General features: G+C 34.6%; 1 protein-coding gene across 2 annotated transcripts in view; it reads right to left on the reverse strand.

The window, feature by feature from the left end:
* Positions 1 to 18,182, reverse strand: part of LOC125252966 (splicing factor SWAP) — a 119,384-nt gene that overhangs the window by 85,735 nt on the left and 15,467 nt on the right. For both annotated transcript variants that reach the window (XM_048166685.1, XM_048166686.1), the window contains exons 7-10: positions 14,224 to 14,374; positions 1,555 to 1,828; positions 1,297 to 1,470; positions 1,064 to 1,157 (exon numbers count right to left, since the gene is read on the reverse strand). In XM_048166685.1, coding sequence (XP_048022642.1) covers positions 1,064 to 1,157; positions 1,297 to 1,470; positions 1,555 to 1,828; positions 14,224 to 14,374 — 693 coding nt within the window. The remainder of the gene's footprint in view (positions 1 to 1,063; positions 1,158 to 1,296; positions 1,471 to 1,554; positions 1,829 to 14,223; positions 14,375 to 18,182) is intronic.

Here is an 18,182-nt window from a genome sequence, read left to right on the forward strand (position 1 = left end):
CACTTTAATGATAACTGACTATGAAAAGGATAGAAAATCAAGTCAAATGAAACAGGTTCAGCTAAATGATTTTCTTTAACGAATGATTAGCAACCTTTAATATATCTGCTCTGAAAAACAACCGCTAAATCTCCTTCCACAGTACACCATTGTTTAACTAAAGCAAGGATCAAAGTAAACTGCTTCTGTATTGACTGCATGAAAATCTCTACTGTTTACTAATTGGCCTTATATTACACCCTTTACACTGTCCTGAATGGCCTTATTGAATTACCATTACACTGAATTGAATTATTGTATTGTATCACACTGTTTTAACATTACTAAAGAGGACCATAAGATCTACCTACTGCACTGACTTATAATTTGTCTGTATTAAGCTGAGGTTTTTCTTGAAAAATGATATTTTGGGTTTTGCATCTATATTACAATTGTTTTATCCTACCGGTACACAGAAAAACTATCAGTCACAGAAGTCAGCGTCTTGAATGGTTGATAAAACACTACATTTTTCTCAAAATCCATATACTGCATTTTTGCATACTAATGTTTTTGAATATTTCAACTGATGTCAGTCATGTAGAAATGTCAAATCAAGGCTCTCTCTCTCTCTCTCTCTCAAAATATGCTAAATTAATTAACAGAAATATACAGGGGTGAATAAGCAATGCAGAATCTGCAGAAATGGCCTTGGAGAAGAGCCACAAAATATTAAAAACCTTGAAGGTTTTGAAACATGATTATTTATGTTGGTAAACATCAAATTCTGAAACCAAATGAGTAGTTAATGAGAAGCTAAATATGCCATACTGTGCTATTAGCATCGCATAAACATGCAAAACAGTTTATCAGTATCAAAAAGACAAGGCTCTGTTCACACTTAGAGGCGGTTCACACAGGAACACGAATGGCTGTTCATGTAATAAATGTACTTTAAGTCACCTTAGATAACAGCATCTGCTAAACGAATATATTTAATTGCAATTAGTAATTAATTTAAAAGAGATAAAAGCATGCAAGACAGAAAAGGAAGGAGAAATTAAAAAGAAAGAGATGAAACTACCTCCTGCACACTCAGGCCTTCTTTCTGCATGAAGTAGTGCTTTTTAAACTCATAATAGGAGTTGTACTGGTGCCAGGACTGCAGGAAGTCAAACCTTTAGGGTGTAGAAGACACACACACACACAGAGAGAGAGAGTGGTTTATAGTTATTACATATTACACTGATCTAATAGGAGCAGTGAGACCGCCGCATCTGAAGGATGACTGTAACGAACAGGAGCGTAATTGCTTACCGCGGGTCATTCTTGGCACGCACGCTGGTCTCGAATTTCACTCCGTTTCTGGCCACATATTCAGCTAGTTTGTCAATGACAGGCTGGATGTCGGGAGGCGGAGGGATGATGGCTGCGACAGGGGCGGCAGGGGCCGCCACCGCCGAGGCGACGGTGGTTTGAGGAGGCCGAGAACTGATGGATGAAAAGAAAAATAAAGACGCATATAGAATTTTTGAAATACTTCAATCTCTACAGAAAGCAAAGTCAGATGCACACCTGGAAGTTGGAGGGGCAGCAGGAGCAGAATGGGAGAGCGGAGCAGACGCAGGAGCTGACACCGTGACTGGACCTGCGACAGTGGCTGATGGGATTGCAGCTGTAGGATCCAACAAAGGTGTGGTGCCAGGGGGAGGAGGAGGACCAGATGCAGGAGGTGCTGACATCATGGCAGCAGGCAGCGAGGTGTAATAGGCGCTGGCGTCAATCCCAGGTGGCGGCGGGGCAATGCAATACGTACCATCAGGCAACATACAGTAGCCATAGTACATTGCTGAAATACATACACACACACGCACAAACATACACACAAATAAACACAAACACCACACAGAATTCCTTAATATGATGCACGTAAAATAAGCGTTTTCTAATTGAATGTTTAAAAATGTAATTCATTCCCGTAATGACAAAGCAGAATTTTCAGCAGTCACTACTCTAGTCTTCAGTGTTACATGATCCTTCAGAAAAAGTGGTCAGAAAACACTATTATGCTGATTTGGTGTTTGAGAAACATTTCTTATTATCATCAACAGCTGTGCTATTATTTTTGTGGAAAGCACAATATTTTTTCACAATATTATACATTTTTTTCCAGTGTTTTTAAGTTCAAAAAGCATTTTTTTGAAATAGAAATTATGTTTAATGTCTCTTTTGAACTATTTATTGCATCCTTGCTGAAAAAAAAAGGGATTTACTGACCCCAAAACTTTGAACAGTAGCTCACAGTAGTTCCAAAATTTTTATATTTAATTATAATATCTCTGCCTCATTTTCTCTGCCCCAATTTTAACGTAAAGACGGAGCTTCATTTTGGTGATATTTGTCGAGCCCTGCATTAAACATTAGTCATTATTAGTATTTCTGCTTTGGTTATACTGCCAGGAAAGTACACTGAGAGAACTGCTGATGCAAATTAAGAATTAAAATAATCTACGTTTGGATCACCGTCCGCATAATTAAATTTTCTTTTCAAGTAGAAGATAAAAAGCGAACAGAAGAGAAAAAACATTCATTTGTTCTGCTCTACCACAAATAATTAGGATCAAACTGTCCTCATGTTGAGATGGCAAGTATGTAAAGACATACAGTTCTTGAAAAACACTTAATAAAGCCTAATTACAGTCAAGCGCTGCTCCTTTCCTTCAGTCAACAGTTACGGTGGCAAAAAAGAACCATTAAACAAAGCAGTTTAATAAAAACCTAATGCAAACAGAGCCGCGAGTTCAAGCTCTGTTCAGATCAACACAACTGAAACAGAAAATATCTGCTATGTGCACCATTTTTTAGAGGCTTAAAGGTTTAGTTAACCAAAGAATAAAAATTTTGTCATCATTTACTCACCCTCATACAGGTTTAGAACAACATGAGGGTAAGTAAATGACAAAATGTACATTTTCAAGTGAATTATTCCTTTAAGTGAGCACAGAGGTGTTTAGACTTCACAAAGGTAAAGACATGAACCTGCAGCACTGACAATGATGAAACACTACAAAAGAAAAAATAAAGACATTTTAAAGCAAGAGGAATTAAAGCAACGCCATCTCCTGGGTACTCTTGAAGTCAGGGCTGTTAAGGACCTAGAGGAGACCAAGAGTCCTGCTCAATTGGGTGAGTTTAGCATTCTGTCTGACTGCAGCCACACATCAAAGAGAGTTGAAAGAGGAAGGGGAGAGGGCGCTGGGAATCTGGACACAACTACATTTACTTCATGACTGACTGTGAATGTGTGAACGTGCACGGGAGTGTGGGGAGAAAACGAGAGAGAAACTGAGCGCAAAAGGGCAAGAGCCAAACAAAAATGAGCAGAAAGACCAAGGGAAAGAAAAAAGAGAGAGCAGCAAAGAGATTCTTGGAGAAGAGAAGAGAAAGGAGAGAGCGAGGGATGTGTGTAGCAAGTGTATCTCCAAAATTTTATACGAGATGTGGCAGAACTTGGGCTGTGACTTGCGATTATGAAATTTTGAATGAAACATCTTAAAGATTAATATTACGAAACAATATTATGAAATAATATTTCTATTTCATCTCCATTTATTTATATGCTAGACTGTAGTAAGTGGGATTAGGGCTGCTTGATTATGGCAAAAATCATAACCACGATTATTTTGGTCAATATTGAAATCACGATTATTTAACACGATTATTGGTGTGTGATATGATCAAAGTCTTATTTCATGATATGAGTCATTATAAATGTCAGTGAAATTTCACAATTATCAATACTTCAGCAAAAACTAATGCCAGGTTAATTAGTGTAAGTAAAAAGTCCTCAAAACAGCTACAGAAGACAATAAAACAGTCAACAATAAAATAAGAACAAAGAAACTAATTACAAACAAAGCCAACAAATACAACAGAACAAAAATGCAAATGAAATGAACAGTGCTTTTTCAGGAAGATGTACTAACAGTGGTATTCAGATACGTATTACCCAACAGAAATTTAATAAAGTAATCAAATGTAATAAATGCTGTATACATTAAAACTAAAAAAGTTATTCATTTAAGAGCAGTGAGTGATTTTATCTTTGTCTTTTCTTGTTAGATTAACAATGACATTAGCAATCATTAATGTTGGCTGCTGTCCCTTTAAGAGCTGCACGGACCCAATATAAGCCTACGGTTATGCTGCCTTCACGTGCTCTCGGAATTATGGTAAATACGAGTTTCCTCTGTAAAAATTGTACATAAACACCCTTTCATTTCGAAACATGAATGCAATGAGCTCGTAATCACGACTTCAGAAGTGGTAATCATCAAATTTCCGATAGCATGTGAAGGCAGCAATACACACAGTATTTTCTCAGTGTTCACTTAAGACACAACCGACTGCGTTTACGAGGATTCTTACCAAAACGGCATTTCGATATATTTGTGTGTAGGCTATTTGACTGTTTAGGTGCGTATCTAAAGCCAATAGTATACTTTGCTTATGCGCGTTCCGCCCCGTCTCGGAGCGCACACACAGGTGGCCGCCTAGGAAACAGCATCTCTTTCGCAGCTAATGCGCTTCACTGTTTGCGTTTAATGTCAAGCACGTCCTGCGGTTTAGCAACAATAGACAGCGTTTTACACCCCTATCTCTTATTCGGCTAATTTGGATGTTAAGTTTGGGTTAGGAGGAATAAAAGCGCACAACTGTGAAGGAAAGGAAGGTGTGCTGGACGGAACGCAGCAGCAGTAAAATAATAGTTTTACCTCGATTATCTTGTTTTCATAATCGTTGAAAGCCAAAATCTAAATTAAAATCGCAAATACGATTAATTGCACAGCCCTAAGTGGGATGATGCAGTCAGCACTCATTATTGCAAAATAAACCCCTTGAGCACACAGTACGGTAAAAAAAATTATTAATCAGAACAGAAAATGTAAATAAAATGTAAAGCTAATGTAAATATAACTGAAAAAAAAAAAATTTGCATGCATTACAGCATGAATTTTGACAGCCCATATATATATATATATATATATATATATATATATATATATATATATATATATATATATATATATATATATATATATATATATATATATAGACCTCCAGCAGAAAAATAGGCCCACAACATTAAAGATCCAGCAGTATATTTAACCGTGGGCATGGGGTACTTTTTATCCATGTGTGCACCAAACCCATCTGGTGGGTTTGCTGCCAAAAAGCTCTTTTTTTAGTTTCATCTGACCATAGAAGCCAGTCCCGTTTGAAGTTCCAGTCTTGTCTGACAACTGAATATGCTGGAGATTGTTTCTGGATGAGAGCAGAGGATTTTTCTTGAAACACTCCCGAACATCTTGTGGGGATGTAGGTGTTGTTTGATCATTTTTTTAAGGCTTTCTGAGACTCAAGACTCAACTAATCTCTGCAATTCTCCAGCCGTGATCCTTGGAGAGTCTTTGTCCACTCAAACTTTTCTCCTCACTTCACATTAGGACGATTTAGACACTCGTCCTCTTCCAGGCAGATTTGTAACATCTTTAGTTAATTGGAACTTCTTAATTATTGCCCTGATAGTGGAAATGGGGATTTTCAATGTTTTAGGTATTTTCTTACAGCCACTTTCTATTTTGTGAAGCCCAACAATCTTTTGCTGCACATCAGAACTATATTCTTTGATTTTACTCATTGTGATGAATGATTACGGGAATTTGGCCTTTGTGTTTCCTCATGTTTATATTCCTGTGGAACAGGAAGTCATGGCTGGACAATTTCATGCTCCTAGTCACCCTGGTGTGCTAAAAAAAATGTAAATATGAATGGGAATATACTTCAGAGATATTTTACTCATAAGAAATTCTAGGGGTGCCAATAATTGTGGCCAACATGTATTGGAGAAAAACATTTATTTCATAATGTGAGTTTCCCCCCACTTTCAACCGTTTTCCTTCAATGAAAGTTTTGTGAATTTTTTGAATGAAAGATTTATTTATTTTCACATCCACCTTTGCTCATATTTACTAAGGGTGGCAATAATTGTGGAGGGCACTATATATATATCATTGAAAATAAAGCCTGCTAAGCTCGCGATGGACCTATTAGTTATGAGATGTGTGAATTCTGCTGTGGTTTTTATGTGGCAGTGATGTCATACAGTAATATGGTTATGATGTACTCTGGTGGAAATAGGCTTGTCAAAACGATTACATAATCATCTATTTTGATTATATGATTTAATGCAGATATTTGATCAAACTGTGACTTCCAGTTACAAACACATTGCATTAAAAATGATTTTTATTTTAAAAATGTTTTATATATTAGCATATATAAGCAAATATTATAGTAATATATAAAAATATTTGAATAATTTGAATGTGTGTGTGCAAAAGTTATTTAATATATTACTATATATTTGATATATTACTGTTGTCAAATATTTTTAATATATTTTAATATATAAAAAATATTTTTAATGCGTTAAACAGAAAAATAATCACATTAAAAAAAAAAAATTATATATTAAAATATATTAAAAATATAGGATATATGGGATCTAATCGTTTATGACGTCTCCCTGTGGAAATAAATTGTTAGAGAGCTGTGGAAGATCCAGAGTTGAGCATTTGCTGCTGGATTTGACTCGAGCGCCATTTGAGAAAGATTAGCCTGAAGAATCAACAGATAATCCTCAATGCCTGAGGGAACACGTCTCAAACGCAAACAAATTTATGCTTACTCTGGCAAATAAGTCTGTGAGTGAGTTCTCTTCAATGAATTCTTTTCTGAATCTCACCCCAGCTGGCTAAGAGAGGCTGTAACACGGAATAATCCTAAGACTTGAACTGAGCATGAAGTGTAATACAGAGGTTAACGGACAAGTCCTAATGGGATGAGATGGGATTTGCAAAGAATGAACCGATTCTGACTCTTGATTTTAAAGCTGCAGTCCGTAACTTTTTTTGGATAAAAATTATCCCAAAACAATTTTTGAGCAAGTACATAACCAGCCAGTGTTCAAAACTATCTCCTTACCTTAGCCAGATTCACAACGGAAAGCTTGTAATAATGTTTTCTAATTCGAGTGGTACTGGTAGGTTTCCGCGGGAAATTCGAGCATGCCGCTGTTTGTCTTTACGTTATTATGTCACGTTTGTTTACATAAAGGAGTCCCAGCTAGTAGGCTATATGGCATGTGGAGGATGCTGCAGGTGGCGGATCATTTATAGCCTTTTCTCACAGCAGCTGAACTAATTAAACATATAATTTTGATGGTGGCTTGTAATCCAGAAAGATCCAAATGACAATCATCAGTGACAACTGGAGATTCAGCCATAGTCAAAAACAAAAGACTTCGGAGTGGCGACAGAGATTGAAATTTACAGGTAACGCTATACACACTAAATACACATAGTCACACAATTCTGATGTTCTTAACATTATTGGTAGCGTGATTTATTGTAATGCTTTTTTTCCTCAGTTGGTCAGAATAAAAGTGGCAGACATGTTACTTTTTCAGATAACATTTTCTGGTGAAAATTCTTACTTTGGTCATACTTCCAAGACTACAATCTGTGAGTCCAAAGTACAGTATCCACACTGATGTGGTGACTGACAGCAAACATTAGATTTATCTTAGCTGAGGAGCCGTGCCGATGCACAACCCACGTAAAGATTATAATTTTGCAAATAACTGCAATTGCAGGTTTCAGACAAAGAGGCAAAACTTACGGACTGCAGCTTTAATGAGGGAATTAAAAAAAAAAAAAAAAAAAAAGTATGTTTTCAACATTTATAATAATACGAAATGTTTCTTGAGCACCAAATCAATAAGCATCTTAGAAAGGTGTCTGACGGATCATGTGACACTGAACACTGGAGTAATGATACTGAAAATTCAGCTTTGCCATCACAGGAATACATTTATATTTACATGACATTTTAAATATATTCATCTAGGAAACAAAATTACTGTTCTGTTTTTACTGTATTTTTCTTTTCTTTTTTTTAAATCATCTTTATAAAAAAAAATTTACAGACTCCAAAAATTTTGAACAGCACTGCATATAAACAGTATAACTTCATTCAAAAACCATTTAAACTGATTCAATGAGAGAGTAATCCGTTTTAGACCAGTGAGTTCATCTATGACTCATTTCTGAGTGGTTTAATTCATTTGAAAAGAACTGACTCAGAAGAATCATTCGACTGTAAGATCACAACCCAGGTAAAACAATTCCTTTGCTGTACATGTAATCCTATCAGAGTAGTTTAGTATGGTGTTCTATACCAAGACTTTATTAACCCATTTATGCAGTTCCAAGTTCTAACGACAGTGGTTATCACTGTAAAACCACAAAGAAAAGTACTCTGAACACTAAAAAGACTCATTTTACAACACATCATGACTCATTATATAAAAACTGACAACTTATTCTGCTGGGATTGCAGTTTTGGCAGCAGCTTAGTCCAGTAACTGAGCAGTTCAAAGGTCACACCTCCCCACTGTCAACATACTTAATAAACTGCATTAATCATGCGAGCTAAATGGATGTGGATCACCAAGGTCTACTGAACCCTGGTGAAATGAGAGTGTAATTGTTCTGTTGGTGTGAAACAGACAGAATGGCCTGCTATTTTCAGCAGAAGAGTGACGTCTTACTGAAGTAATGGGGAGGGCGAAGCTGGAACGGTGTGTGGTGTGATGCCAGGGTGACTCAGGGGCAATGAGCAGAGCATTCTGGGGCAAACGAGCAGAACGGCGCGCGTAACGTAATAAATCTGGAGTCTGCCTAAGCTATGGCCGCTGGCCGTAAACAAGGATTTTCAAGAAGGCTTGAGGTCACCCAGCCGTGTACATCTCTCAATCCCGCTGAGTGCACACTTCCATGAGCCTCATGACATCCCACAACACGTTAACCAAAGGAATCTGTTTTATAAAACATTTTCTGCTTTTGTTGTACCACATGGTTGGAACTTGATAGCAACCGGTTTAAAATATATCAGGCAGAGGAACTAATTCAAACTTGATTTGGGCATGGAGGGAACGATGTTTAAACTTCAAATTTACTGCCAAGCATCCCCTAAAGACAAATACACAGCAAACCTCTGATACAGGCCAGAGCCTTGGAAAAATAACCCTCATATTTGGGCAAAGATTATAGGATGACTGTGGTTAAGCCCACAGAACCTCTTTGTAATGCTGTTAATCCTAGAAAATACACATTTGCAGTCAAAGTAGCTTTTCTTTTGAGAAACTAGCCCACAGAAGCGCCTTCGGGCACTGTAATCCTGTGGCACTTCCCTCAATAAACCAGTAGTGCTCTTTCAGTCAAGCTAATTGAGACAAATCAGCAGTCCCAGCTTGAGTGTTTCACCAGCTGAGCGCTAAATTCTCTATTTCCAATAAAAGGCGAATTGCTCGTTCCCTACAGTACCTTAAAACCTTGCGAGTTAAAGTAAGAGAACCAGCTAACGGCAAATGGAAGATTAAACGCCATGGGACTCTGGAGGACAAAAATCTTATATCTATTCTTTTTGGTCAAAATAAATCTACTGGTGCTTGCCATCATAATTTGTCTCGGCAGTTCCAAAGGGGAAAAAAAAAACAAAGTTTTTTGGGGGTTTTGTTTTTTAGTATGACCAGGTGAGAGGATAAAGCTCTGAGTATGTAGTGTAGGGAAATCAATAAATCAGTAATTATGATTTTGATCATAATTGTCCTACTAACTATACTTAGTTGCCCAGCCAAATTATGAAGACAAGCAGCAGCTTTATTCTACCAAATGATATTGCATTACACAAGCTATTGTACGCAAAATTATACCTGATTCAGTGTTTCTACTGTTAACTTAAACTAAAACCAACTAAAACTTCATTAGATGAAAAAGTTTAACTTAAATTTAAAATAATGAAAGAAATAATGACTAATAAAATAAGTTTAGGTCCAAAAATTACTAAAAAAATAATAATCTAAAATAAAAATAATTAAATAGAAAAATTAAAAAACTGATAAAAATGACAAAAGCACAACAAAATCACTAAACTTAATTTAAAAATCTAAAAATGAAAATCTATAAATAAAAGCAAATTCAAAATATTAATAACACTTGTAATATTCATAATAATAATTAATATGAATAATTAATAAAAATGACAAAATAACATAAAATTACTAAATCTAAAATTAAAACCTGAAAATGAAAACCTAAAAATAAAAGCTAATTTAAAATATTAATAAACACTACGATATGTAGTACTAAAATAATATTATAAATAAAAATAAAAAACTATGAAAAATTCTAAAATAACATAACACTTATTTAGCGAGGGACACATTCACAAGTTGAGAAAGGTGTTGTTAAATGAATTCATTAACATTTTATCAGTAAATCAAGAATTCAACTTCACATCTGTCCTCTTGGCAGCAGCAAAAACAAAACAGTTATTTAGTTTTTAATAGACTGACACAAAAGCAGATGCAACAAAAATGCTTTCCCATTATAATTAGCAAACTTATCCACAACGCACAAATCTCTTATTTGTGTCTATGCATAGTTGATTATTACAATAGGTAGTTATAGTTTTGTCATGTTGCTCGTTTGCCACTTATCAGACACTAAACTTCAAGCAAGTGCTGTAATATCAAGCAAATCCAATATTTTTCCAAATTACCACCAATTACTTTTTGCTTTGCTTCTAAAGCTGCTTTTCGAGCATCAGGTGCACTCATTTTGGCACCACGGACAGAAAGCACGCATCTGTGGATCAGACTGCTTGAAACTCACACATTAGGAGCAGATGTTATTACTGACAGACTTATAGGCTAATTTGAAGGCCTTTAAATCGCCATTGAATTCACACGCACAACGGACATGTCTGTGATTGGTTATGGTGCTCGACAGCTGCAAAAATCTGAGGATGTAGTGAGAATCAATTCAAGTGTTGAAAGAAAAACTGCCTTTAAAGTTTTAAAGTTGTTGAATTAGAACTGACTTATAGATAAGGAGGGCAGTCTGCCCGCTTTAGTACTTAATTTAATGAACTTTGCTCGCACTGAAGGGTCAGCTTCATTGCCATGTTCACTCAAGGATGCCCTGAAAATCAATCATTCTAAAAATAATTCAAGATGTTAATGATTTGCCACAGTCTTTAAAGAGCTGGCATTGTAGTCCTCACCCACTTCCATTAAAGGCTCTTCTAAAGAGGACATATGTCTTTGTTCATCAGCATGAGACATGCCAAGAACAACTGACCACATCCAAAAAAGACAAACAGAACTCTATCATGCTGCAGTTCCAGTTTGTGTCAAGCTTTATGGTGCATTTTATGTCTAAGCACACCGCAAATGTCAAGCCCATTTATGTTCACAATGTGTTAAAGCACAAATCTGTTCTTTAAGTACAGCAACCAAAATGACTAACAGTATAAGATGCAGAGAAATATTTTTATATAACACATCATAAAATATGCATACAGAAATTTCATGTCTATGTTAACCCAGTAAAGAAGATCCAAAGTACTCTTAGCATGCATATTGTAACTTGAAATTGTTTCTTTGGGTCCTCTTCAGTTGTTCATATTTATTTATTTTTATTTTTAGGAACCCAGTCATGTTAATTACTGTCATGTAATACTGAATAATTAAAGCTGCTGTCCTTAACTTTTTTTGGTTAAAAATGATCCAAAATCAATTTTTGAGCAAGTACATAACCAGCCAGTGTTCAAAACTACCTAATTATCTTGTCTCGATTCACAACGGTAAGCTTGTAATAATGTTTTATAATAAGAGCGACATGGTGGATTTCCGCAGGAAATTCAAGCATGCAGCAGTTCGTCTGTGCGTCATTACATCACGTCCGTAAACAGAAAGGAAGGAGTTCTGTCCAGGTTAGTCGGTTTTATCATGTAAGGATGCTGCCGGTAGCGGCACATTTATAGCCTTTTCTCACAGCAGACGAAATAATTAAACTTATCATTTTGATGGTGGATTGTAATCCAGAAAGATCCAAATGACAATCATCACTGACAACTGGAGATTCATTCATAGTCAAAAAGCAAAAGACTTTGAACTGTGGAGTGGCTACAGAAATTGAAATCTACAGGTAACGCTAATAAACACTAAATACACAGTCACGCAATGCTGATGTTGTTAACATTAACAATTTGAGAACAATATAACAGTAATAATAATTTGCACGGTTTGGTGTGATCAGAGCAAAGCGATCGTTAGATTTAATCAATATTGGCAGCGTGATTTATTGTAGGCCTAATGCTTTTTTCCTCAGTTGATCAGAACAAAAGTGGCAGACATGTTACTTGTTCAGATGATATTTTCCAGTGAAAATTCTTATATTGGTCATACTTTCAAGACGTTGAATCTGTGATTCTGAAGTGCAGCATCCACACCGGTGCGGTGACCGACAGCAAGCATTAGATTCATCTGCGCTGACTAGCTGTGCCGAGGCACAACACACGTACAGATAACTGTTCCGCATATGACTGCAATTGCAGGTTTCAAACAGAGATTGCGACAAAGAGAAAAAAAATCGCGGACTGCAGCTTTAATAATGATAATAATAATGATTATTTTTATTATTATTATTACTACAAAATGAATTACAATAATAATAATAACAATAATAATAATACTACACATTGTGCTGAACAACTGATGAAAATAAAATCAAAATCAAGATATGCATGCTAGTGGAATTATTAAACTGCTTTATATTTAAGATTATTATTATTATTATTATTAATAATAATATTAATAATAATGATAATGATGATAATAAGGATAATGATGATGCTGATGATGATGATGATATTATTTTCATCAATTGTTCAGCCCAATGTATTATTATAATTATTATTATTATTATTATTATTAATAATAATAATAATAATAATAATGTTAATAGAGCTGAACCTTTAATGAAATAAAATCAAAATAATGATATGCATGCTAGTGGAATTATTCAACTGCATTATTATTAAGATTAACAATAACAATGATGATAATTATTATTATTATTATTTTTGTTATTATTATTACAACTACAAATAAAATTACAATAACAATAATAATAAAATCATGATTATAAATAAGATTAATAATAATAATGATGATAATAAAAATTATGAAAATGATGATAATGAGGATAATGATGATATGCATGCTATTAGAATTATTCAACTGCATTATAATTAAGATTAACAATAAAAATGATGATGATAATGATAATAATAATAATAATAATAATAATAATAATAAATATTATTGTTATTATTATATTAACAATAATAATAAAAGCTGAACCTTTAATGAAATAAAATCAAAATCATGATATGCATGCTAGTGGAATTATTCAACTGCATTACAATTAAGATTAACAATAATGATAATGATAATAAATAATAATGATAATAATAATAATAATAATTATTATTATTATTATTATTATTGTTGTTGTTGTTATTATTACTACTACTACTACTACTACTACTATTACAAATAAATCAAAATAATAGTAATAATAATAATAATAATAATAATAATAATAATATGCATAGGGCTGAACAATTAAGAAAAATAAAATCAAAATCATGATTATAATTAAGATTAATAATAATAATAATAATAATAATAATAATAATGATGATAATAGAAATTATGATAATGAGGATAATGAGGATAATGATGATGTTGATGATATGCATGCTAGTGGAATTATTCAACTGCATTATAATTAAGATTAACAATAAAATGATGATGATAATAATGTTTATTAATATTACTACAAATAAATTAATAATAATAATAATAATAATAATAATATGCATTGGGCAGAACAATTAAGGAAAATAAAATCAAAATCATGATATGCATGCTAGTGGAATTATTAAACTGCATTATAATTAAGATTATTAATAATAATAATAATAATAATAATAATAATAATATACACAGGGCTTCACAATTAATTAAAATTATGAATCATAATATACATGCTAATAAATAAACTGCATTATTATAATATAATAATGATAATAATGTTAATAATGAGCATAGGTCTGCAAAATTAATGCAAATAAAATCAAAATCCTAATATGCATTCATGATTTTGATTAGATTTACATTAATTGTGAAGCCTAAAACTCTTCAAACTTCTAAAAAGCTGTTCCATGACCTTTTGTTCAACCATATAGATGATTTGGTATCATACTCACGGTCAGAGCTGTATTCCACCTGTGTGGTTACTGGCGCCGGCTGATGCTCTTCCTCTGCTTTGGGCGCCATCGCCACAGCACCATTATTCTCCTGTTGGGCTTTTCGAACGAGCGCTGCCAATGGGTGATCTGGGTCAATGACCTGGAGAGGCTATGACACATGAAAAAAATAACGTCAATGGGCTGTGCAGTACTTTCCTCAGTATATATATCCCACCCAGAAAATGTGTGTAAAGCTGTTTAAACAAAACAGAAAAGATTTATTTTGTGTGTAACCATACAACTGAGTTAAGTCAATAAATCGGGTTTTAAACTTAGCCAGAATTTTGTGTTTCCCCTTGGAGAATCAATTCACTTGAGAACACTGATCTGTAGTTATTTCAGTTGGCTCTGTGGCAGATCCTTCCAAACTTTTTGCACAGTTTGGCTGCATTTAGTTATTTTCCTCCTCCAGGTGAGACACCGCTCCAATTGTGATAAGGTAGCCGGTCTAACAATGTAAGAAAAAGACGTCTAACATACTGGGATGTCCCTACGAACCAAAGATTTCAAGTCTGCACTGGTCTCTCCTCAGTACTTCCTGCCACTGGATGTCACTCCATGCTTTATAGACTTTTGCACGCTGTCATCACTTCTGCTTGTTGCCGTCCTGCATGAACGGGTTCTTTCCCTACCCTGCGAGACCATTTCTTTTTAGAAAACAGGCTGAACACGCACTTTACTGGAATTTCTTCTGTCCTCTAAGGAGGTGACCTTTTAAGTGCTGTTCACTAGATGCGGACAGCTTTTTTGTCTTCAAGTGCATTTTCTGTCTAGACTCTCTGAATGTCTACACCGTATTATGACACCACGTCTTAAAAATCCATTTTTGTTGCCTGTTGATCACTGAATAACATATATTTTAAGAAACAACATAATGGTGAAGAAACAACAACAGAATTTTCATTTTTGACTGAACTATTCATTCACCAGAAGCTTATTCAGCTGAAGCTGTAGTACTACTTTTCACCTCTAGAGGTGCTATCTTACAAGTATGAGCTCTTGAATATTCATCACATGGCAGAAATTATTCCTCAAAGGCTCATACTTCAAGCTTTCAATGAATGAGCTCTCTGGGTAAAAGGTTCTACCTTGTGTGTACAAAACGGTCTCCATTTTTAACATTTCCAGACATACAGACAAAAGAAAATGTAAGAGAAAGGAGGAAAGTATAATGTCTATAGGCAAAGCTACTTATCACAAAGGCAAAAGTTTGTTAATCTTGTGTTTTAATGCCTTAAAAAAAAACTAAACATCTGGGTTTCTGTGATGGATTGAACATTCCTGGTGCAAACTCTGATGATTTATATATGTCAAGGAAGTCATTTAGCTGGCTAACATAAATGAGGTCTTTTGGAAATCGTGAGAATGATTTGTGATAGTCTTTGGACACATAATTTAAAATGAGGTGAAAATTATAAACTAACCACCATATGCCATAATTTTTCCAGCAAGTCTGTTTATGAATTTATAGCTGTCCTGGAATTTCATTAGAGCTGCATAATTTCTTGCAAATTAAAAACATAATAAACCTAATAAATGTAGATGTTACAACTTTTAAAGTGAATTACATTATATAACATTATAACAACTTCTATACAACTGTAATTTCATTACATACATTTAAATAAATGTAACTACATTCAGGGTTCCCACTCTTTTTCAGTGATCATTTTCCAGGACATTTTCAATTTTACCACAACGAGAATAAAAGGCTGGAATCATGTATTAAAGTAGCCTAATATATTGCTCTCTAAGTCTGTAAAAGGTGTAGCTACAGTTTATTGCCATGACTTAACTATTAAATCAGTTTTTAATATGAGCTCTTAATCATACATTATGACTATGGAAGCTTGTTTCTGATAAAAAAAGTTTTTAAAAAAGCTAATTGAGACTTTTTTATCTCGCAATTCTGACTTTTTCTTGCGAGACTTGTGAGTTTACATCTCACAATTCTAAGAAAAGGATTAAGAATTTCAAGATATAAACTCCAGAAAAAAGTCAGAATTGCGGGAGAAAAGGTCAGAATTGCATGATATAAAACCTTTTTTTAAAACTTCTTAAAAAATATATATTAATCATAAATTATGAAAAATTGCTCTCATTGCCAGTGTCAATCATTGGAACTATATTAATGTTTTGTTTTACTATTTGAAAATAAATTTTTTTTGTCAAAGACAAAGTCAGTGAAAAACAAAGTAATCCATAACACGTAATAAAATATGTGGCAGGTCTAATAGTCTGCATTTACACTTAATGCACACATCTATTTTTTGGCAGTAGGTTTTGGAAGATCATTAAGTCTGCAAGACAGAATTTTCAGGATAGGAGATGGACTAAAGCAGTGGTACGAGAGGATGTGGAGCTGATCCTTCAAAAGTCACTCTCAATCCGTCTGTCTAAAAAGCCTATTATTTTACTACAATTCAGTACGTGATTCTTAAATGGGGGGCTTTTTTATTTTTTATTTTATTTTTTTTAAGGATTCTTTACCTAACCTAAGTCTCTGAGATCCTGACACCTTGCACTCCAAATTAAACCCTGCGGCTCGTGACGACACATTGATGTCCTAAGACACAAAACGATCGGTTTGTGCGAGAAAACAAACATTATTAATATCATTTTTTACCTCTAACACACCACTATGTCCAACTGCGTTCAGCATTCGCTTAGTGAGGTCTGATTGCGCTCTGACAGCGGCAGTGATGTCTCGCGCATATACTTCAATGAGTGCTAGACATTACTTTCGCTGTCAGAGCGCGATCAGACCTCACTAAGCGAGTGCTGAACGCAGTTGGACATAGTGGTGTTTTAGAGGTAAAAAATTATATAAATACTGTTCGTTTTCTCGCACAAACCGATCGTTTCGTGTGCTAGGACATCAATGTGTCGTCACGAGCCGCAGGGTTTAATTTGGATTTGTCTGTGCATGTTTTTTTGACTCTTATAAATTGTGTTACCATTCACTCGCATTGTTTGACTGACAGTCGGCAACGGTTGGAGTTAAAAATCATCATTTGTGTTCTACTGAAGAAACAAAGTCACCTACATCTTGGATGCCCTGGGGGTAAGCAGATAAACATCAAATTTTCATTTTTGGGTGAACTATCCCTTTAACTGGAAACACTTCAGGAGTTTCGAAGTCGTCATCTGGTTGGTTGAATTCTACAGGATGTCCGGGCTGAGACTACTTGCCTATAGACTGAACAAGTAATACGCATGACATCACTTTTTTTTTTTTTTTTTTTTTTTTTTTTTTTTACAAATTTGCGTTTTTGTAGTTTACACGGAGATGATAAAGGTATCGTTTTCAAAAAATGTGCACATTCAGGCCCCCAAAACGCCATTCTCATGTAAATGAACAGCCAAATGCTTAAAAAGTTTTCCATTTTTAGTTGAAAACAATGTAGTGTAAACGGCCCCCATGAATGTAAACGGCCCCCATGAATGCATGACAGGTTACTTGAGCTGCTATTTAGTTATCAATCCACTTAACACGTGGGTGGCATTAATCCCGCATTTTGGAAGAACCAGAACACCCAGGTTGACTAAGCCACAGAAAAACAAGACACTCAGAGGGATCTCAAGCATAAGACCTGAGATGAATGTTCAACAGTCACTCTTCCTTAAGCATCAGAAAACTTAGTTTAATCATTTCTGACAAGTCTGGCAGTATTTGACGGTAATAACCATGAGTTAGCTCCTTTAAATGAATTAGATTAGTATTGCAAAAGTTAAAGTTCATGATTGAAAAGCCAACTTATACCGTCAAGCCGAGAGCTGAAGACTTCTATTAGGAAACCAAATCAGACAACATTAGTTTATTTTACAAGCTTTTATCTCCAATGTCACTCTGTGCCACTCTCTAAAAATGATGCAGCATGTCAGATTAAACATACAGAATATTAGATGAAGAAATC

The sequence above is a fragment of the Megalobrama amblycephala genome, linkage group LG18 (assembly GCF_018812025.1).
Source record: "Megalobrama amblycephala isolate DHTTF-2021 linkage group LG18, ASM1881202v1, whole genome shotgun sequence".
Taxonomy (NCBI): domain Eukaryota; kingdom Metazoa; phylum Chordata; class Actinopteri; order Cypriniformes; family Xenocyprididae; genus Megalobrama; species Megalobrama amblycephala.